Source organism: Chinchilla lanigera, unplaced genomic scaffold (genome assembly GCF_000276665.1).
Source record: "Chinchilla lanigera isolate Chin_1 unplaced genomic scaffold, ChiLan1.0 scaffold00001, whole genome shotgun sequence".
NCBI classification, from domain to species: Eukaryota; Metazoa; Chordata; class Mammalia; order Rodentia; family Chinchillidae; genus Chinchilla; species Chinchilla lanigera.
The window spans coordinates 16,025,855-16,049,890 of NW_004955402.1; the positions used below are offsets into that span (position 1 = coordinate 16,025,855).

Sequence of the window (24,036 nt, forward strand, 5' to 3'; positions counted from 1 at the left end):
ATGTTTAGTAAAGTGCCTGCTTCTTGAAGGCTTACTGAATTCCAAAGACCACGCACCTACCTTTTGGCCCTAGTCTTCGAGTCAAACAACTCAGCAAGAACAAGAAAGAATATAAATCGATTATCTTCCTGTTATTAATCCCAAGCTGTCTCTCCTTTTGGTTGAAAACTGCATCTTGTTGATTTTGTTGTCTTCCTTCTAACAGGGACATCACTCCATAGCCCATCCATTAATAATTCTCTTCTGCACAACTGTTCAAAGATGAAAAGCAGTCGGGCAGTCCTCTCAGACTACCAGGGCAAAATTCACGCTGGTCAGAGGATCTGAACTCATTTAGTGCTGCTCCATGCTCTTACACAATCAGCTCACCTATCTTGAGTTTCAATTTCCTCTTACAAGTATTTGCTCTACTCTTCCCAGGCTGAAGATCGACCTCCTTGTCTAAAAAGGCAGAAGTGTAATAGGAGTTGAGGAGTCCTGTTTGCCTGTTAGTATTAGTCTCTCTTTTCTGGTCCTGAACTTGCAGCGACATGGCTTTTTGTTCTTGTTAAATTTTTCCACAGTCTTGATACTGTGAGCTTTAAAAGCCCGAGTCCACTACTTTTTCAGGTTTCAGTTACTGTTATTCTTTTTTATACTCCTCCTTGGTCACTGGATCTACTTTAAAATATCCTCCCAGTCACTCCTAACTCCAAGCTCTTAAATGTTCCAGGTGAAAGCACAATGAACTGATTCTTTAATCACCTCTCCTCACCTCTCCACTTTCGCCTTGATCAAAATAATTAATGATTAGTTAAAAATGTCCCCTCTGAAAGCAGTCCACACCAAAGAGAATTATTATCTTATCTTTCTAGCTAGGAAGATTATCTATCTAAAGCCAAAAACAATGTGGATGATCATAAGCTCTTAAAACCAACTGGATGTGTTCTACCCAAGCATGCATCTCTTCCTTTTTCCCTATCAGATATTCTATACTTACAATCTAATATCAGTTAGGTTATTGTGTTATTATTAACTGCAGCCTACAAACCCTCATTAGAATGTTTGTTTTGCTCACTCTGGAGGGAAAGGCATTAATGTGCACAGAATTGAGACCAAGGCGCCTCAGGCAAATCTACTTAGGTCTAAATTCAGCTCTATCCCCTGCTATCTTTGTGACCATGACAAGCTATATACCCTTATCCAGGTCTCCATTTTCCCTTTGCAATAATAATAGTAGTAGCAATAATAATAGCTTTTAAATGTAGTCTTTCAAGGATTGCTATAAAGGGTGTACAGAGCTTAAAAATAATTTCTGACCCACTACATAACAAGGGGAGCTAGTATGTTGTTGCTATTGTTTTTCTTGTGGAGATTTTTTATCTCCTTGCTCTTTGAGTACCTGAGAAATACTTTAAAAGAAAAAAGTAGGGGAGTGGGGGTGTAGCTCACTGGTAGAACATGTGAAGGACGTGCAACACCGTGGTTCAGTCCCCAGTACCACCACCACACCACCACTACAAACAACAAAAAATCCCAAAAGTGAGAAGATTGTAAAGAAGGTTACCAAGGTCACACAAAAACAAAAATTCACTCACAAACATGGGCAAAAGAAGCACAAGTGGAATTTCTTTATAACGTGTGATTTCTGGCTTCAAAGATAGAAAAAGTAGTGGAGGGAAGGTGCAGAACTATGATAAAACTTCTGCTATGGGGTTACAACTTCAAAGTGATATACGCAAATATAAATAACTAACTAATGAAGACACTGTTAAAGTGGGTAGTTGGATGCACAATAATAATGGAAAAGTTCCAGACCAATTCTGCATGACTAATTTTTAAAAATTTTTAATCCAATTTATCATAGTACAATTGCATTTGTCAGATTCTCTACAGTTCACAGGAATCCACCCATGATGTTGGAAGCACATTAAGAAGATTACTCAAGAGCTGCTGCCACGCTTTAAAGTCCTTTTCTGTGGCAGTAATGCCACTGATGACACCTTGAATTTCACATCCCTGGAAGCATGCTTAAAGGCGTAAGACTGGGTCCGGTGGATCCATCCCTTACTTTTCTACTGTAAGTTTGTACTTTAGTGTGACAGTAGCCAGCTGTGCATCTCCATACCTTTCCTTGAGGCATACAGGAAGCAATCTATGTGTTAATGGCAAGGACTGTGTGTGTGTGCAAAAGTGGCAAAACAGATTTTGGACCTTATGCTTCATGGAACAGTTTGTAGTGTATGTTTACCCAAGCATCAAAGAGGGTCCAATAGACCCACACCTCTTCAGGATTTGTTAAGAAAAAGAGTTTTTTGTTTGTTTTTTGATTTTTCTGGTATATAAGTAGGCCAATTCAGTACAACGGCACATGAAAAACCAGATTTGCAAGTTTTGGAGGAGGTCAAAAGTGAATCATGAATGGATGATGAAGATGATCCATTATGGTAAAATGCATGCTTTCATAACAGAAGAGTAGTGTAGGTGTATGAGGATGAGGATGATGATAATGATGATGACTCTGACGCTGCCCATGTGAGCCAATGTTCCTGTGACAGTGAGATGGAACACAAATCAACTGATACAGACCCAGGGAAGGAAGATCGCCTTGACTCAGATGATGAAGACAACAGCAAAGTGAGCACATACTTGACTTGTCAAAATACTACAAAATGGTCACACAACCAAACAGAACAAGCCAATGTTACAACAACAGAACTAGGTCCAAAAATATAATGACACTCTTGGCAGGGGTGAAATGTATTGGCCAGAATGCCAGCACTGCCATTCAGTGTTGGAAAGTGTAACAGACAAAATGCTATAAGATGCTGTGAAATGCACAAAGACTGAAATGCAAGTAAGACGTTCTCTATGCACCTATTAGCCACCTTCAAACATGTATTATGACACCTCACTGGCTGAACTCGACGCATCCATAGGGCTGCTGTACGTAGCACAGCTTTCTCATGGTGACCACAGGAATATAAAGGACTTATGGAACAGGGATGGGTCAAAATATGGCATAAAAATGTATGCCCTTGGAGATGTGAAGGGAGTTTGGCTTTCAGTTTAGACATTTACCCTGGGACTCAGGCACCAGGTCCTTATTCGTATAGGAATAAACCGAGTGATGCTGCGAACAGACTTGTTGCTCCCATCTCCCAAACCAACAAGAACGCGACATTCGACAATTGTTTTACTGGTTTCCAACTGATGTTACATTTGCTAACACAGCACAAGTTGACCAGCGCAGGAACTGTACACAGGAACAAAGCAAAACTCCCAAATGAAATGTTGCAACTTGAAAACAGAATTGTATGCTTCAATCTTTGAACTGAAGAAAGATATGACACTGGCCTCCTACATAGCAAAGAAAACCAAACTGGTACTGCTGATGTCAACATTTCACCATAGTGGAAATACTGAGGGAAAACCATGACAAAATAGAAGCCTGAAATGGAAACTTCCAGCAACAAAACCAAAGGTGGAACAGATGTTGATGAGTTACGCCATGATTATGATGTCATTTGAAGCACAAAGCATTGGCCAATAGTTATGTTTTACTACATCCTAAACATGTGTGGCATAGTTTGATAGTTTATGAAGAAAATAACAAATGCAAAATATCACGGAGAAATTGCTTTTAGATTGGGACTGCTGCTCATCAGAGGCCATATACAGCAGAAGGAAAACACGTTTCTGCCCAGGGAGCTATGCAAAACAATTATGAAGCAAAACAATTGTGAAGCACATTGGTGAGGTGACAGCTGAACAGGCAGGCACAGCATCACAAAGACCTACTACCATAACATGAAAACAAAAGATGTCAACTGTACCCTACAAGAAAGTACAGGAAAACAAGCCTACATGCTATCAGTGTCTGCAATACTTGTGTAAGGAACATGCAATTCTCATGTGTGAAGACTGCCTTGGATGTAACAGTTGAAGTAAAGCTTATTTCTGTGGTAGACTTTTGTTTGTGATTACACTGTAGTTCCTATAGGCTTTTATTTTTGATACTATCTTTTAGGTTTGTGAGCAAATAAACAGCTGATATGAAAATGCTGATATCTATTCTAAGCACTCATTACATATTTGATAGTTTATTTTATTGAGATCTTATTCCCCTGATAAGTGTATGTTGTACAATATAGTAGGAAACTCCTGACAAAGCAGGAATAGAAAAGAGGTGACAAGACTGCCACATAGGAAAGAAAGCTGAGCACATGTGCTGTCAGTGTAAGAGAGATATGTGCATGGAACATGCAGTTGTCATATATCAAGACTGCTTTGGGTATGGCCGCTGAAGCAAAGCTTATTTTGGTGGTAGAGTTCTATTGGTATTTTCATTATAATTCATATAGGAATTTACTTCAGATGTTTTTTTCTAGGTTTTGTAAGGAAGTACACAGCTGACACGAAAATGTTAATGTCTATCCTAAATACACAATACATATTAAGAATTTAATAATTTTATTATTTTACATTCCTGTTAACTACACATGGTATAATACAGTAAGAAATTCCTGACAAAACAGCAAGACCACTGAAATGTCAAGTATGTCCTACAAACAGACCAGGAAAGTAAAAGACATGTGCTGTCAGTGTAAGAGATGCATGTACATGGAACGTCCCATTGTCATGTATGTAGACTGCCTTAGGTGTAATAATTGAAGTAAAGATTATTTCTTTTGTAGACTCCTATGGCATTTTCATTGTAGTTCACATGGGAATTTACTTCTGATATTCATTCTCTTTTAGACTTTGTATACTAAAAACCACTTGAAAATTTTGATGCTTTTTATAAACACTCAATAAATGTTAAAAACTCAATACTTTATTTTTTGAATAAAATTCATAAGATTAAAATTAACAATTCAGCAATGGAAATATTCTAAAGAATAAATGTGGGTCAGTCAGACCCATGTTCATGCACCTTTATATCAGAATTAGTCTTAAGCTCCAAGGGTTAAAATGTGCAGCTTAACCCCGGACAACCTCAATATCTTGTTTTGTCATGTACTATTCTGCATGGAGAACACAGCATTTTGCACAGGTTTCTTTACTGTTTCGTTGCTTTCATGAAGCACTGTAGACAAGCTCAGATGCAAAGAGCAGCCCCAGGCCACACCTCTGCCCACCTGGTGATAGCTTGCTTTGCTTCAATTGCCTTCTTAGAATACCTCTAGTATCATTCTTTATACTTTTCTGATTGTCACTTGTTTTATTTATTTATTTATTTATTTATTTTGGTTTTTCTCTGGTACCGGGAACCGAACTCACGACCTTGCGCTTGCCAGGCAGGCGCTTTTGCCGCTGAGCTAAATCCCCAGCCCCCTGTCACTTGTTTTAATCAAGAAAGGACAAACAGAATAATCATATACCAGCATTGATGCTGGCATAGGAACCGGACAATTCAACAGAAACTGCAGTTTGAGCCACGGTACAACTAAAGGGACAGAAGTCTGGGTCCAAAAAAACATATTTGCTTTGGAATGTCACCTTCACAGAAGCTCAGCCTACAGAAGCCTGGGACAATACAGAAACATAAGCCCAGACCTACTCAGTCCCTGCGAGAGCTGGCTTCTGAGGCTTCCGGGCTTCCTACCAGAAAGTTTCAAAGAACAGATCAGAGCTGACATTAAGTATAGTAAATGCAGCAGGTACCAATAGAGCACCTATACATTTAGTTGGCTTTAGTAAGTGCTTAACACAATCATTAGATAATAACACAAGTAGCTGTGCAATTAAACTGCCATTAAAAGTTCCTGAAGTGGCTAAGGCAATTCCAGAAGAGATGGTCAAGCCTGGTACAGATTGACTCTGCACTATCAACTCATTACACTCACCAGAGACTGCAACATGCTTATATGGAATCTTTAAAATGTCCTCAAAGTGTATAGTACTTGGCACTGGATTGCATTTATGATCCACTTGGGAACTCAATCAACTAACTGCACTGATTGCCTGTGACTACATTACCTAGGTGCCTACCATGTGCCTGTAAGTGTGTTACATTTTCAAAGCAAAATATCTTACATAAAGCACCAGAACAACCTATAAGGTAGGTATACTTACTAGTGCCGTCTTTCAGGCAAGGAAGGAAATTGAAAGAAACTTGCCTTAGTCATTTAGCTCTTCAGCCTAAGGATAGCTTCCAATCCACCACATGACTTTGGAGACCACCTCCTAAATACCCAAAAAGCCATGAGGAAGCATCCACATACACTGACATGTAACACATAACCGGCTAAGGGCTGGGAATTATCCTGTATGAATTGAGACTAAGTGAAAAATCTACCTTCTCCCATACTTAATTTGTCCTAAAATATGATGCTCACATATTGTTACATAATGTAGGACATACGATAATAAAATAGTTTCAATGTTCCTGTTTGTTATGGAAAAAACCTGGCCAAAAAAACCATCAGGTCAAACCTTCTTAAACAGCTCATTTTTAGGTCATCCAAATCAAAGCTCTCTCTCCTACCCTGAACTCTTCTAAAAGAACACATGGAAAATAATCAGTAAATTCCTATCACAGCTAGTGCATTAGTTTTCAGTGGACATACTGATGAGGGAATAATTACAGTCTGTAATAAACTCTTTGTACACTTTCTGTACTCTGGAGTCCCTTGTATTCATGTACAATTAGGCCTGATTCATAAAACCCAGAGCATGGTTTCGCTTTTTCAAAATGGTTACAGATGTTTACAGTCCCCACAACTCTGATTTAATTAACATAGCTGGCCATAATGGTGACTTACCTAATCCTGAGTCCTTGATAAGATAAACACAACCTAACTACAGTGTTGTTCTTCTGAGAAAATGGCATTCAGTGGTACAGCTTCCAGAAATACACCACAGTGAAAGGAGGGCACTGTTAGTAACTTTTGGAGTTCAAAGCCATTTCTTACCTTGCTGTGAAAACAGCACCCTGTCCAGTAGAGTTCTAATAGATCAAGTCATAAAGAAATACAAGCCCTGAATGCGAACTGCGAGGCTGCCCAACTAAGACCATCAATTCCTGCTTCTCCTCTGGGGGAACCAGCATTTCCACCCATGGATTGCATCAGGGACTTAAACCAGGCATTAGATCTTTTCACTATGCAAGCTTCTGTGGAGGGGACGCTATTTCCCCTCCTGATGCTGGGAATTCTGCTAAGGCTCCAAACTCTTTTCACTGCACCAGTCAGTAAGACCCTGAGTGGTAGTTCTCAAAGTATAGTCCAAGAGTGGAACTCTAGGAACCCCCAAGATCCTTCTGGCAGATCTGCAAAGGCCAAGCTACTTCCATCACAGGATTACTTGTGTTTGCACTCTTATTCTCTCATCAGGGTAAAGTGGGCTTTTCTAGAGGTTACACTATGTGTCATTCTGTAACACAAAAAATGCAAAATCAGGTAAGAAAAACCAGCTGTCTCATCATTAAGCCAGATATTAAGAAGACTAGAAAAATATGCTACTCTTCACATTAACTGTGTTTTTCTTTTGGAAAATATACTCATTTTTTTCCATAAAAATTAATATTTACATTACACAGGGAAAATGGGTTTGATATTTTTAAATAAATAAACATTGTAGAATTTTCTTAGTTTGATTTATGGCAAATACTGATAGGTATTACCCACACTATAGAAGCTCATGTGAGCACTCACTAATTTCTAAGAGTATAAAAGAGTTCTAGGACATTTGTGAACTTCCGCTGTCATGAAGAGAAGGATGGATTTAATTTGCCTGAAGACTACATTTGAAAGAACCATCTGGGCAGCTGGTGCCCAACCTGTCTCCTACTCCTCCCGCCTAGAAGTCACAGGCCCTCAGCAAACGAGTGTGATGATCTCATTTTCCATGCTGGGAGTTTGCAGATTCCCTGCCGCTTGGGAGGGGGTGGGATTCTGGGGTTCTGGGATTCATTTTCAACAAGGAGATCTGTTCACAGATAACAGCCATAGCCTCCGTCCTTGCACTTATCCCAACAATCAGGGTGCTATTTTCCTGTCCGCTCTGCTGATTCTTCTGGCTTACATTTTATTTGGTTCAGAATTCGGGCAGGGAGGAGAGATGCTTTTCACTGGGCCCCTTTAAATACTGCAGCATTTGGGGAACTATCTGGGCACCTGAGAAACTAAAAAAGAAAAACAAGTCTAATGTTGGAAGACAAAACTTTTGGCAAGGGAAAAAGTATATGACACAGGTCCTGCCTTAACTTGGTGGTCTGCAGCATTGATTGGGAAGTGGCTGGTTTTTGTAGAGAAGCAGGTGGCTTTTAACTTCAAAAGGCTTTAATTCACAAACCACAGGGTGTTTTGATCTTGCTATGTGACCACAACTTGGGGTGGTTTATTCTCCAGGAAAGTGGTTATTCGAGAAGCACAGCTTAGAATAAAATAGTGGGCCTCAGAGAGGCCACAGGCCAAAGGTCTCAGAAAAGAGGAGAGGCCCAATGACCTTATCTGCTGGTGGGCTCTTCTGGGAAAGGGTGGCTACACGCGGCTGTGGCAGGGATTTGAGGTAGCTCAGGACTTCCAGAGATGCTCTTGGTCCTGAATCAGCAGGGGCAGCTGAGGTAGAGAAAAAGGAGATTAAGTCAAAACCTACTGCCTAAAGGCTAGTGAGCAGTACAAGATTTCTATTTTTAAGACAATGAGCTCAAGATCCCTAGTAAGGATCTCACTTTAAATTATTTGTGACAGGCCTGAGAGTCTTTACATAAAGGACTGGCCACTTTAGTTTCAAATTGCACTCTGCATTTAGGAGCAAGGAAGGCACATCTTGGACTCCCATGGCTTGACCAACAGCCTCAAGGGCAGACTCTAGGGGCTCAAAGGGAATCGTGGTTTGCAAGTGCTGGTTGTGAACTGAAACTTGACTCAGGGGGCTCCCAGGGGAGGTTCAATGTAGCAGCCAGGTAATTATGGGGAGAAAGGGCGAATGTTCCAGTCATAGTTTTCTTTCAAAAAGGTAGCATTTGAGATACTGCTGCTTTTGTACTAAGATGGCCCCCATCTTTTAAAAATTGCTTTTGTTTTGAATCCAGTGCATTTAGTATCTTAAAATTTCCATTTCCTCCTTTGAACTCTGTGTCCAGTTTATAGGGTAAGGATTACACACAAAAGGCTCAGACTGTTTAGCACACAGGAGAGGCTGAAAAGGAAAATGCTTTCTGGGCCCACAGTCAGGCTTTTCCTGGGTATCATGGGCTCTCTGCTACAGTCACTGCAGCCCTCAGGACAAGCACTGGGAAACAATTTGGGAGCAGATACTGGTTTGCTTTCTAATTCTAGAGGCTGTTAACACTACGACTGTCATCTCATATGCCACATTAGCATTTGGGAGACTGGAAAGTGAAACTATAGATCTTTCAAGACATCATGAAGTTGAGAGCAAGATTATTCTGACCAATGCTCATCTCCCGGAGGGGAGTGGTCACACACCTGCACGAAACACATACTTATTAGTTAAGAACATAGGCCCGGTGGCTAATCCAAAATCTGAAACAATTTGCATAGCACTGTTGCATCCCACTTCCAAGAAGTAGTTGTCACTCTAGCAACACTCACGAGCTCTGTCTACCTCTGGTGCATTTGGATGAGGTAACTGGGCATACTGAATCTGGTCCCTTGGCCAGATTTCTGCGGAGAACAGCCCACAGCCAGCAAAGGCAAGTGTTATTACACTGCAGGACAGGATGACAGAGGGAAGCCTGACCTCATCCTGCACAAAGATGGGTGTGCATGGGTGCTTAACCGATACATTTAGGTCACATTCCCCAACCTTGTTTTTATCAGTAATAAATGTTATATTTTGGTTTTCCATTTACTGATTCTTTTGTAATATTTGTACAGAACTTAGATGGATGGGAAGAATCAGTTTTAGGCCCCTCCAAAGACAACAAAATTATCTACAAAGCCATGATCTTACTTAACACTCAAAGGCTAAGGTTACAAGATCAAAGGGAAGTCTGAGCAAATAACATTGTTACACCAACATCAAGGCCATGGTCATGAGCCTGCATGTATGTTCTGATGCTGAGGGCCTAGCAGCAGACAATCATGACTCTGCAAGTGCTTGGGAGAACTAAAGACTGGGAACAGAAAGCAACAAGGACCCCTGACTCACGGGGTGACTGCAGTTCTTAGCCAAGCTAGCCTGAGGACAGACGAACTAGGGCAGGTGGTAGAAAGAACCATCAGTGGCCCACCAGACAGATACTGCACCTTGAAAGTTGACTCATAGGCACCGAGGAACTGCATGGCCAAGGACATAAACTGCTGGCTTGCACACTATCCTGCGTCTGACTCAGCCTGTCAGATTGTCCCATTCATAAGGGCAAAGCTTGCTCCCCGAAACAGAAATCCCTTAAATCCTCATTGTGAAGTTCAAATCCAGAACTGGGATGCAGTACTGTAATAGAGTGCTGGCCACAATGCAGCAACCCTTCAAAGACTAGAGGAGATCTATGTCCATACCCCTGGGTGCACTGTTTTTTTCAGATTTCCAAAGGAACTCCTGGCATTACCAGAGTTGGTAACTCAGTGTAAGCCCTGCCTCCAGCTTGCTGGCAATGTGCCTTTAGGGGACTGGTTCATGCTAGGACCTGTTCAGATGTCTGTAAAGCAGATGATGATAATAATGCCTACCTAGCACATGGGACTGATAGAAATATTCAGTGACACAGTACCGGTAGAGCATTTGGTCTGGCATGCACTATGCACTCAAGAAACACTAGACCTAAGGCTATGAGTCAGCTTTCAGGAAGACTCAAAAATCCTTGGAAACACAACTTCAGCCACGCCATGACTGAAGATGTCAGGCAAAGAGAATGAGCAACAAGTGGCAAGGCCAAGTCACAGGGAGGTTGTGGACTTCTTCCAGTAGGCTAGTATTTATGCAGACATTTCACCAAAAAGACAAGGCCAAAACACACACTTCAAACTTCTCAAACTCATTAGTAACTGGGGAATTCAAATTTAAACCAAAGAGAGGTAGCATTATGTGGGTCACTAGACTACTAAGTATTTTAGTTTCACTATAACAAGTATCCTAAACATTATGAGAAAAAAATTGTGTACATAGCACCAGTGAATCAGTATGAAAAGCATTCTTGCACTTGCTATTAAAAATGAACATGTGGAGCTATACTACTATACAGTATAGTATATATACTATACTATATACTTGGAGCTATACAATCGAGCAATACTACTCCTGGGTACATACCCCAGAGTGGAACTGCATCCTATTACCCAGTAATAGAGCTTACTAGACATACAAATTCTCATGCTCCCCTGCAGACTTACTGAATCCCAAACATGGGGGTAGGGTTTGTTTTAAAAAGCTCTCCAATGCTTCTTGTATAAGCTAAAGTTTGGAAAACACTGCCCTGGAGTATTCCTGATATTCAGGCCAAGTGGCATCTATAGGCTTGCTGATAGCACCAAAATTCTGAAACTATACATCCAGGTCCACAAACTACAAACCAACCAATATCATATTCAAAGTGTGCAATGCTGTACATTAAGAAACTGTGCAAATTATAACCATGCAACCTAATGATGCTTATGTACATAAATTGAACCCAAAAGCAAATCATAGAAAATATTGCACATGACACATTTATGCATGTAGGTATGATATATATATATATATATTTACATATATAAAAGATCTCTACATATATTTAAGAAATATATATGGATGATGAAAGTATAAAGGAAGACAAGGAATAAATAGTAGAAAAAGCAGATAGTGATTTTCTCTGGGAAGGAAGGAAATGTATTTTGGGGACTTCCAAGATAGCAGCAATATATTATTTCTTAAACTAGCTAATAGTTATACTGATATAGTTTGTATATTTTAAAGTGTATATACGTTTTATACACTCCTCTACTATACCACAGAAGAAAATATCTTTAAAACGATGATATCAAACATAAAACAGAGTATCAATCTGTTTTAGTTTTTTTTAATTCAAATACATATGAAACCTAGGAATGCAAGCTCTAACATCTGGTTACTTACAAATAAATGTGTACGTTACCACTTAAAAGAAGCCTGGACAGCTATCCAGGTATGATATCCTAATATATAAAATGGGTATAAATATTTTTGAGAATGAAATAAGTTAACATGTCAAAAGTCCTTAGCATAGCGCCTACCTCATAGTAAGTACTCATAAATAGTAAGATATTATTTGTTTAGAATTACACTAACTTAAAAGCAGTATTTCTTGCACTTAATTGTCAATAAGTCATCAGCATCCACCAAGAACAATGCATTTACCTTCGCTTTTATGGAGATGCTGTGCTGACATGAACAGGACGCTGAACCTCCTGCTCTACTGGTGCCCACCGCCATGTCTAAAGCAGTCGGAGACTGGTTCTGGGCTAGTGTACGCACACGTGCACACACATGTGCATGTGCATCCACCAGGACATTGAAGAATTAAAGAAAAAGACAGATCTTGAAAAAGACAACAGAATAGCTTGTTTGACTACCCAGTATTTCCATACCAAGTCCCTGGCAGAATAACACTCTCCATACACTAATTTCCCCCCTAATTATAAAGACGATAGAACTGTTGTATCAGCCTAGACTACATCTGTTAGAATTTAAAGAAGACTGTTAAAATATGTGCCCTTCAATTGTGGTTTTCAAGTGTGATCCAAGAAAAATTGGGGGCAGGTAATCATGCAGAACGGCAAGGCATCCAGCTGTAACACTGGACACAGAACAAAGCCTTGCACACATGAAGTACGCAGACTCATTTTAAAGATTACATTTTCTCTTGATTGATTTTGTTTGTGTGAAACAACAGGAAGGACTGAGGCCCCAAATCTTCAAAGATCTAACATCTTGCTCACCACATAAAAACACTTTTCTATATGCACACACACCCATGCTGCACATACTGGGCACACTGAGGATTAGAACTGCCTCATATGCTGTCCACACACACAACACACATCCCAGCCAGATCATCTACCTCCAAAGTGCTCTTTCTTAACCACTGTACCATAAGCCACCTGACCTACTACCCACCTGGAACTTAATAACAAACAGAGATCCAAAACTGACTAGAAATGTTATACTTGATAATAACGCATTTCAACTCAGAAAAATAAAATTTTATTTGATAAATGAAGACTAATGTGCATGTACATACACATAAAATTGAGAGAAAAACTGAAACAAGGCCTTCTATTTCACACCACATACAAAAATAAATTTCATGAAAGTGAGGTATCTAAATGTAAAAAATAAGCTGATAAGTGAAATCTGATATAACACAAGGTTTCAGAAAGCTGTCAGTTTATATCTTCGCTCATTGACCAAAGAATAGTACTCCAGATATACATCATATATATACAAAAAACCAAGATTTAGGAAAAGTATGAAATTGAAATTTTAATGATATCCACTATACATGCAAATACAGTATTAAAATTGCCACCTCTTTTCAAACTGCTTTCATTTGCCATCCCAACATGTTATAAGCAATCTGCAGAATAATCCATTGTTATATACATTTGAGCAAACCACCACCAAGAAGGCCTCAAATAAAAGGAAAAACCATAAAACAAGTCAAGGATTTAACTCATTTTCATTTAGAAGGTAATTTAAACTACATACATTGGTAAATTAAATCAATGATTATATGATAGCCCTCCCTAAAAGTTCTCATTTATCTGTCAGCCAGAGAAGACAGAACTGTAAATAAAATTTAATGCCAAAAACATAAACACTACATGCAATTACTTTTATGATTCAAAAATGTGTAGGGGCTAAAGCAAGTTAAGTACAAATTACATATCAATAAGCTAAAGCCACACAAACAGTACAACTTTTTAAATGCAGTAGAGTAAAATAAAGTCCATATGTGTGAGAGCATAAATAAAGTAGAGTCGCCCTGAGCAAACATATCCTTGGCGGGCAACTAACTACCCACAGAACCTGATTCCTTAGTTTTTTCACTATGAATAGACTTCCACCTACAATCCAGACCGTCATTAGAAAATGGAGAAAAGGCTTCAAAACAGACCTTTGAACAAGTATAAGCACTCTGCAGTCCTCATGGCAAACTCTCAAATCTGCAAAACAGCTACACAAATACAAAACAGGATCAACTGTACCCACATATATGCTGAACAGCTAGAAAATGATCAGTCTGTGGCATTATAAAACTCTGCATGTAACTTTTTTAAAAAATTAGAAACCACAGTGAAAACCGGGGAGGGCCTTGTTGAAAAGTGGGTCAGCAGTGAGCTTACAGAAGGTATTAAGAAGCATCACTAAAAAGATTAGATCTGTTAACACCCCGATCTTTAGCATGAAAACTTCTGTTCCAAAAATATTTAGGTCTTTGCTTTTACCCTCCTTCTGATAAAAAAGAAAGGGAAAGAAGGATATCGCTTAAGAATTTAAAAATCTTTATCCCTTACCTTAAGCAATATTGCCAGTTTACCAGAACTATAGAAAAACCTCTCTGACTAGAAACTCCAAAAAGGTGTTTAGTGGCTTGGACACAATAAAGATGCAAAATAGAGTCCCAGAAAGTATTTTCAGTTCCAAGAGTCATAACTTAGCTGAAGTGAAACAGTGCATCTCTTTTTATCATCAATTTTCAACCTACCCACAGAACCTGATTCTATAAACTCCCAGATATTTCTATAGTGTTTATGTATCTTTCCTAATGTGTTTATGTATCCCAGATATTTCTATAGTGTTTATGTATCTTTCCTAATGTTATGATTATTAAAAATATATGATAAAATAGATGATTTTATGTATTGAGTCAAAGATACCAGAAATAAGATGTCAGACTTCAGAAAGTATAATAAAAAGCAACAATAATCTATGATTTTAGAAGCCAAGTAAGAAGTTACTAGTAGAGGGTGGTTAAAATTCAGAGTTAAGATTTTTTGATCCAGTATTGACTGAATAGTATGTTCAGTTTAGGAACATTTGGCAGAATGTGCAATTTCCAGCAATGAATTTGGTACTTTCACAAAGTATGTAAGTTTGTGTGTGTGTGTGTGTGTGTGTGTCCATGTGCATGCATATATGTTTAATATGAATATCTAATTCCCTGAAATGGAGGAAGAAAGATATTATGAACAATTTTAGAGATGTTGGTTCCAAATCAAAGACCAGTACTTTGGATGCACAAAACATACTTTATTTTCTGGACCTTAAATCCATCAGAATAAGCTTTAGATTCTGAACTTTTGTGTTAACTAGTTAAGAAAACAAAAAGCAAAAAAAAAGTAGTCACAGTCTCTAGTTAATTAAAGATTTATATTAAGGAAGCATGGATCACAACCTCTTTAAACTCAATAAAATTAGATTTTTTAGTCATTTATTTCAGGTTGCATTTAAGTTTCCCAACCAATAAACATTTTACGCAAGACTTCACACAGGTCAAGTGTGTCCACTCACCTACAACAGGTCAAGTGACAAGTAAAATAGTTCTAGGCTTTTTTAACCGTTAACAGATTCATACCTGTGGTAAGTTACTGCACAAAATATTTACAGGAACCAGCTGCCGGTAGTTTTTTTGAGATGTGACATACATATTTTAAAAGATGCCAAATAACTTCATTTGTGAGAGAAAAAATAATTCAAATATGAAAATAGCAAAATATTTAAGGCCAAGAGTAAATACTCAACATAACTCATAAGTTAACTAAAAAAAATCACCAATGCAGTTGAGAGGAACTGAAATTTCTCTCTAATATGACACTCACTCCCTAAGTATTGTATAAAAGGGGTCGCAGCCTGACACAAGGAAAAAGATCACATGCTTTGGAGTAAAGTTCAACTTCACTATAATAGACATAGTTGAATTCTGAATTCTCAAAATGTCTGAGTTTTAGTTTCACGATCCCTAGAATGGGACTAAAACTACAGAGTTAAAGTAATAATGGAAGCAACATAATCAGTTCCCTCTCCTAAATAGAAATATTTAAATTTTAACATTTATTTGATATAGTATGTGGCATTACTTTGAAAAAAATAGTTCCTTAGTAGTGGCAGCAAATATACAAAGTTTTAATCACTACCTGAATTACATGAAGGATTTACTGACAGTTATTAAATATAAATATGCTGTAAAAAGCCCTAAAACCTATAGATGTGACAAGAAAAAAGTAATATAGCAATCCTTACAACTTTCACTGCAAGCAGTGAAATCCAATATTAGTACAACAGAAGGAAGTTGAGTGAACTCAAAATTTATATTAATAATAAGGAAAACAGTCATTAGACATATCCAGCTCATAAATTTCTGGATAAGATTATCAATTATGCATGGCATTTTTTACTTTTTAAAACTAATGCTTAATCCACCAAAACATTAAGTAATTTATTAGAATGTGGAAAAAATCTGGGTTTGCATGTTTTAAAATATGGTAAAGTAAGTTGAAAGAACACAGAAGCTAAGGTCAAAATTATAACAATGTAAAGGATATCAGTACACAATTACTCAGTCTTCCTTCCTTCCTCCCTCCCTTCCTTCCTAATATATAGAAGCATATTTTCTGAAAAAAACCCTAAGAACAGATCACAGATCAAGTACTCTATTAAGCATACTCTGAGTAAAGGATATCAGTACACAATTACTCAGTCTTCCTTCCTCCCTCCCTTCCTTCCTAATATATAGAAGCATATTTTCTGAAAAAAAAAAAAAAAAACCCTAAGAACAGATCACAGATCAAGTACTCTATTAAGCATACTCTGAGATACTCTATTAAGCATATAGGATTATATTAATAATGCTACCATCTTTTAAGTAGTGCATGCTGTCTGAAAAATATAAATCTACTTCTATTGCTACTTGTAAAAGTCAAAAAAAACAGTTACTTTATCAAGGCAGTCAGTAGACCACAACATTTGATTCCTATACTAAATGTTTTGCATCTCAAATTCCAGATACTACTATGGTCTGCTTTAAATTATATTTCCACTGTCAGAACACAGGCAAAACTTAACTATTCCATCAGCAAGGAGAATGGAAGACATACACAATGGCTTAAGGAACTAATATAATCCTTAAGGAATAGATAACAGCACATGGTGGCTCTTCCATGAGGTTAACATGGAAACTTATCCTCTAGCTGCCTATCACTTAGCCAATCTTCCCTTGGATTTATTGTGTAGCTTGCTATACATCATTTCAAACCTTTCAAAGGTTTTGCCATTAGTTTAGGTCACACTGTTTATTTCTATTTTACTTGGTTTTCTATTCTTTAGTTTATCTTCATATCACTGGTCGTTGTCCAACAGATTCTCATTCAGAAGCCTTAAATCCCACTTCCTATTGTAGCTATCCTCCTAGTCTATAGCTTTTATTGGGTGCATGACTATTCCCCAAGCATGAAATAGTTTAATGTAATCATAGTAAAATTGAAATATTTTACAGTAGGAGTTCTCAAATCTCCCTGCACATCACATCAAAATTTATTAAATCATTTCTTACTGGTGGACTAATCCAATCTCTTAAAAGCATAAACAGTACTACCATGAATATCCCTATATATGTAGATACATCATGTGTACATCACGAGTACAGGCATACCTGCAGAAAAATAACTGTAGGAGGACTTTAGTATAAAGGACTGTTATTTTTACAGCTAGCACATATCATTCAGTTGGATGATTCTCATGGAGGCTATTTTCTCTCAAAGAAATTTGGGAGCATACAAGTAATAGATAATTTTTATTCCTAACAATACTATACTTACCTGTATTTATACCTACTCCTGTGCCCCAAAATATTTTCCTTTTATTGGTGTAAGTGACATCATCAATGACAAGAATATAAAAATACAGATAACTTCTAACCGATCATGTATGATAAACTATTAGTAACTGTTAAGGAGACCTCAAAAAAATCACCACTCCAAGTATCTAAAAATCCTTACACTTAAGGTAGAAAAGATCATTACCAAGCTTTTGAAAAGAAGACATGCTTGAGATATTTTTAAGCAGCCCCATGAATAACAGAACAGGAAGGTCCCTTAGAGATCAACTAATCTAACCAAGACGAAGGGTTCAGTGTTGAGGAAAATGAGGTCATGAGAGTTTAAGCTGGAAGGCTACATCTGTACCAAATTAGAAACCCGGGCTTTCAGTCCTCAACACTAGCGCTAGTCTTTGACACTGTACAGGAGAATGGCCCATTTGCACTGAGTTATATTGCTGGTGCCCAAGTCATTCTTCATGAAATACACAGTAATCAATAAACTACAGAAACTGAAGTGAAACTGTACTGTGTTGCAGGAATCACATATGTAAGAGCAGTCAACATACATGCAATACATGAAGAGTTATCAAAAATTAGTGCATGGCTCACATTTAAAAAGTGTATTACAGTAAAATACAAATTGCCATTAACTCCCTCAAAATATTCCTTCTCTCTTTGGACACATTTACCTCACCATTCATGCCACTTTCTGAAGCAGTTCTGAAAGTCCTTGCTCATGAGTTCTTTAGTTGCATTCTCCTGGCTGCCTAGAGATCCTGAATCAATGTACAATGTTTACCTTTCATGGTCATTTTACCTTGGGGGTAGAGCCAGCATAATGGAATGAGGTCACACTGTAATGTTTTCAGTGACAGAAAGTGCTGTAAATATTTTGAATTGATTCAATATATCAAGGCAGCCACCAAAATACATGTAGGGAAGAGAACTCCTACAACTGCTTCAGAAAGTGGAAAGAATGGTAGAATAATGGTGTTCAAAGTGTGGCAGGTATTCTGAAGGGATGAATGTCATGTGTCTTTTTTGTAATATTCTTTTTAAATTTTATTTAAACATTCATTTTTTATAACACCTAGTATAAACAAATACATGCACATATAGATATATAGACACAAGTATAGAGATATATGGAACCTCCAGGCTTGAATGTTAAGTACAGTTGGAAGCCTACCCAAGGAAGCATACTGAATACCAAGGAGTAGCAAGCAAACAGAAACTGGTCAGGATTTCTCTATGACCTGTTTTTCTTTTAAAAACTATTCAACATACCTTTTAATTTTTAAATTTGAATATTTCAAAAGATCCAGTTTAGCTTCTGAATGACCTGGTTCTGCCTAGTTTAAACCTCTCACTGTATATATGTAGCAGATAATATCTTACTAAAACATTAATCTGTACATACAGTTTGAATATCATTGCTTAATTAAAATTTATGCATATCACTGATGTAATTTTCAGAAAACTTAAAACTTCAGTAGGAAAAACATAGAAATATAAGGTATATATAGTGACTTGTTGGTGCAGATTATATTTCAATTTATAGTTTTTTACCCAACTTGAAAATATTTAGGTTCGAGATGTACTGATGGTAGATAAAAAATACTTATTCAAATGACATCCAAATTCCAAATCTATCATATTTTTAAATTGTTGATAAAATTCACCGCCAAGTCTGAGCAGTCCTTAAACTTGATTACTTTTTGTGTCTGAGCCAAAAGAACAAATTTGAATAATCTTAACTTGGGCAAAATGGTAGCGTGTATACACAAACAGTACACTTCTTAAAACCAGCTTTGATTTTTCCTTTAAAAATCACTCTTCTAACTTGAAAATATCCTCTTGAAAACAAGATGGAGATTTGAGTGATTTAGGATTTAGAAGAGAAGCAACACTTTAAAGCAAGAAAAACTACTGCTATAAGTCTTGACATTTCCCAATTAATAAACCTAAAGCTTAATGAGGCACAACAGAATTAAGAATTGAAAAATTTTAATGAAAAAGAAAATTAAGGACAGTTTGGTTGAACATATTGCCACCAAAATAATCTATTCCAGAATGACACTAGTTTATATATGCAAAAACTAAGGACCAGTTAGAAAGAATTTCCACTTAAAACCTCAGTCTGAACTTTTCAAAGGTAAGGGGAGATTTCCATTAAGATACAAGTCAAAAAGTATACCCTATGTGTACATTTTACATTTGTAATTGAGGGCTAAGAGAGAAAGAGAGAGAGAGAGAGAGAGAGAGAGAGAGAGAGAGAGAGAGAGAGAGAGAGAGAGTGTGTGTGTGTCCTTTTTAAACTATATCCAAAAACTATTTTAGAGTATACAAATTATTTTTCAAGTCACATCTAGTACATGTGTAATGGGCCACCTATTAGTAATGTCCACATACCTGAAGATAAAAAAAGCCAAAGATAAATATCACTGTATTCAATACCTTAAATAAACTGTGAAGACCACCTAATTCTTTTCACTTGCAAAAGAACTTGAAAGTTGCAAAGACATATGAAAATCAAGTAAACGCTGAGAATAAATAAATGCTTTATACTTAGGATAACTATTGAATCTTAGATTTCCCACATGGCAAAACAAAGCTTATTTCTTTCTTTATGTGTTTAATGTGTTAATATTAACATCTTCAAAGTAAGGTTTAGGTAAAAAAATACATATGGTTTATGCTTCTTTTTTCCAAGGTCTTTATTCAAGGTTGAAACCAGGACCTATATAAGACTAAGAATCTTGAATTTCTATGAACATGAAGTTATTGTACTGGAAGCCTCCTAACCCACTCAAATGTATTTAAAGTAGAACAATGAGCTATGCAATTAAGATGTGAACCAGAGAAACAAAACAGGCTTCTAATCTATTAATTGTTGGGTTGGTAGTAAAATTTAAACTGATTTTCTTCCTATTGATAAACCTACATAAGGACTTGAAAGCCACTTGTATAATTTAAAAAGAATTTTGTGATATACCATTTTACTCCTTAATCAATGAAATTTAGTATTCAAATTCTGGGTTTCCTTAAAATGAGGAAGAGCACAGAAACTCTTGAAGCTCAGTATCATATTACGTAAAATTAACTGGAATTATGTAAATGTAGGTAAAGAATAACTAAACTAATAAAGAGCCTCTCAAAGTAAAACAAGGAACAGGGACAGTTCAGTTAACAATTAAAGGCACAGAGTCCACTGAACATGCAGTTATATTTTACTGGTGTGGAAGAACAAGCTTGCTCTGTATCTACACTAATAGCCTAACCATTCTCTTTCTTAGAACTCGTGGCTGCTTAATCTAATCTGGACCAGAAAAAAAAAAAAAAATGTCTGGCAGATGACTGCAGAAGAACCACAATCACCTTGCAGATAGATCTTTGCTGTTCTGGTGTGTAAAGCAGACCATTAGCTCAGGATTTTTTTTTTTTTCTCCTCCCTGCTACTGGGGATTGAACCCAAAGGCTCGTTATTTGCTAAGCAAGCACTCTACCAGTGAGCTACACCCCCAGCCCTGAAAGTCATTTCCAATATCAGTTGTAAGGTCCTCATAGTGCATTTAACCCTAACAACTCACACTGCATTAAAACTGTTCTGCCTCCAATCCCAACGACCTTTCAAACAACGCAGTGTTGCGGAATGACTTATACTCATGAATTAGGCTGCCAAATAACTTCATGATAAACTTAATGCCCTCTTCGGTGAAGGTTTATAAAAGTCAAAAGCAGTACAGAAGAGGAAAGAGCACATACAGAGGAAAGATAGGCATGTGACCTAATGCTTCTAAACGTTACTGTAAAGAATGCTTAGAGAAAAAACATTGACGTCAAAAATTCACACCTGACTTCAAGGCAGATAACTCACAGCGCTGAGAGACTGCTCCACACTTGGACTTGGCCTGGTATTAATGACCCAACAAATAACCTCCACCTGTCCTAACTTCACCCCACAGTCAAATGAGATCTTACACTTAGATCAAAAAGTTAGTGCAAATAACCAGCTACTGCTGGATTCACAGCCTGAGGACTTATTCTCTACAAGTAAGAGTGCTCCATGATGTCCAAAAAATGATATTTTTGAAAGTAATTGTTTCTTCATTTATGACTTCTCTTTTATTAAAGATAATACACCTAGGATCTTTACATTCGTCTTGCCTCCCGCTTAACTTCACACAGTGGAAGTAGCACCTTTTTCTTTCTTACCCCACAGCCTACCCTGTTCCAAAAGCCCCATTTTTTAAAAGAGAAACAATCAATGAAGTGACAAGAGGTGAAAGAGTGAGGAGTGTGCTCGGGGAGAATAAAGGGCGGTTTTATAACAGGAGGCACTTTTGTCAGTAAGTGACTGGCAGGTCTCCTCCTCCGAGTTGGAAAAAACTCCCATCCACTCCTCAAAAGTACAGAGGCCAAAAATGCCTAGTCTAATAGTTCTGAAATCCCAGAGTCAGGACGGAGGGGAGGAGGTGAAATGTGGGGGAAGGGGAGAAAGACCAGCAGCAGACGAAGGAACAAAAGGAGAAATCCAAGAAAGGGAAAGAAAAGGCACGCGGGTCGGGTGGCCCAGGAGCCCGCGGAGCAAGAGCAAATCCAAGGCAGACAGTGGGGAGCACGGCCAGGCGGGAAGCGGAGCAGGCAGCGGCGCGCCGCACCCTGGCGCACCATGGACAGGGCTCCAGGGCCGAGGCCCACACACTCCAGGGAGCGGCGGCAAGGCGCGAGAGACCCCACAGGGGAGGAGGGCCACCGCACCATCTGTCCCACTTCCCATTCCCACCTCCCGCGCAGGGGCACTTCCGAGCCTCGCCCGCACTAGTCGCGGCTGCCACCCCGCTGGCCACCCCCTCCCCCGACGGCGTGCTCAGGGGGCTCCTCCACAGATTTCCCAGCCAGGCGGCGAGGACGGACACACCCCTCTCGCGCGGCAGTCTCCGGACCCCGCCGCAGACCGGGTGGACTAGGGACCCCGCCAGAACCCCAGCACAGCGCGAGGTCGCGGCCCCAAGGACCGGTTGGCGGCCGGCGGGGGCTAGAGGATGGAGGAGGGCGCCTTGGGAAAGTTGGGTAGCGGGCCGGGCAAGGGCGACCGTGGGGAGTGGCCGGGAAGCCCAAGACCTGCCCGGAGCAGGTGCTCCCCGCGGCGGGGAAGCCTCGCAGTGCGGTCCAGGCGAGGGCTGGCCGGCGCGCTCCGGAGTGTGGAAAGTGCGCAAGGCTCCGGGCCGGCGAACGCGCCCCGGGACGCACGCAGCGCAGAGCCGGCCCGGAGGAGGACAGAGCGCCCGCGCGTCCAACTTCTCCCCGCCTGCCTGGGGGCCAGGGCGGGTGCGGGGCTCCTCGGGGCTAGAGGCGAGGCTGTCTTTCCAGGTGGGACCCACACAAAACAGGGCGAGGACAGGAGAAGAAAAGGAATAGGTATCAAGTGTGAGCTGGGGTGTAGACAATAGGACAGCGGAGCCCTCGGGCACCCGGGAGGAGTGCGGGTGCAGGGTGGGGTGGAGTACAGGCAAGTCCCGTAGTAACTAAGACACCGGAGTGAGAAATTCTACTGCAAACTCGCGACCCAGCCCCGAAGAAATAAAAACATAAAAAAATAAATCGGAGCAAAGTGCAATGCGAAAGGCGAGAAGCAGGAAAAACTGCAAAAGCAGGGAGTTAGCCCGCGACCCCCTACTCCTGCCTGGGGACATCCCCCGCCGGCTCGTCCGACCCCGCGGGGTGGCAGCGGGCCTCGGGATCGGAGGGGCACGGTGGACTAGGGCGCCTCGGCAGCACCGCCGGGCACCCCTCGTGCTGGCGCTGAGCAGCTCCCGGCCGCGCGGTGCGGCGCCTCCCTTCCCGGGTGCGCAGCCCGGCCCCGCAGCGGCGCGGGGAACAAAGGGACCCGGCGCCGCCCGCCCCACCCCGCCCGCAGCCCGGCCCGCGGGGACCGCCGAGTACCTGGAGCAGGGCCGCCAGGAGCGGCAGCAGGGTCCGCGGCGCTCCCGCTATCCGGCACATGGAGGCGGAGAGGGGCCGAGCGAGGAGCCGGAGGCGGCGGCGGAGGCAGCGGCAGCCCCAACAGCGGCGGAGAGAAGGCTCCGGGCAGTTTCCACCCCTTCCTCCCTCCCCTCCCCACCCCCTTCTCCGCGGCTCCGCGCTCCCCGCCAATGGAGAGCGAGCTGATGACAAATAGCGGGCCGCCGAGTCCGCGGGACTCGCACCAGGAGTAATAAAACAGACCCAGAGATCAAGGGGCCGGAGGGGGCGGGGGAGCGGGGCGGGTGTGCGGGTGAGGGGAGTGTGTGCGTGTGTGCGCGCGTGTG

General features: G+C 40.0%; 1 protein-coding gene across 1 annotated transcript in view; it reads right to left on the bottom strand.

Annotated features, from left to right (window-relative positions):
* Cdh2 (cadherin 2, type 1, N-cadherin (neuronal)) overlaps positions 1 to 24,020 on the bottom strand; it is a gene marked incomplete at its 5' end in the record, with an annotated part of 219,980 nt that extends 195,960 nt beyond the window's left edge. Inside the window, 1 exon segment of the mRNA XM_005372737.2 lies at positions 23,672 to 24,020. Within this exon segment, the coding sequence (XP_005372794.1) occupies positions 23,672 to 23,731 (60 nt within the window).
* Between the last annotated feature and the right edge of the window lie 16 nt (positions 24,021 to 24,036).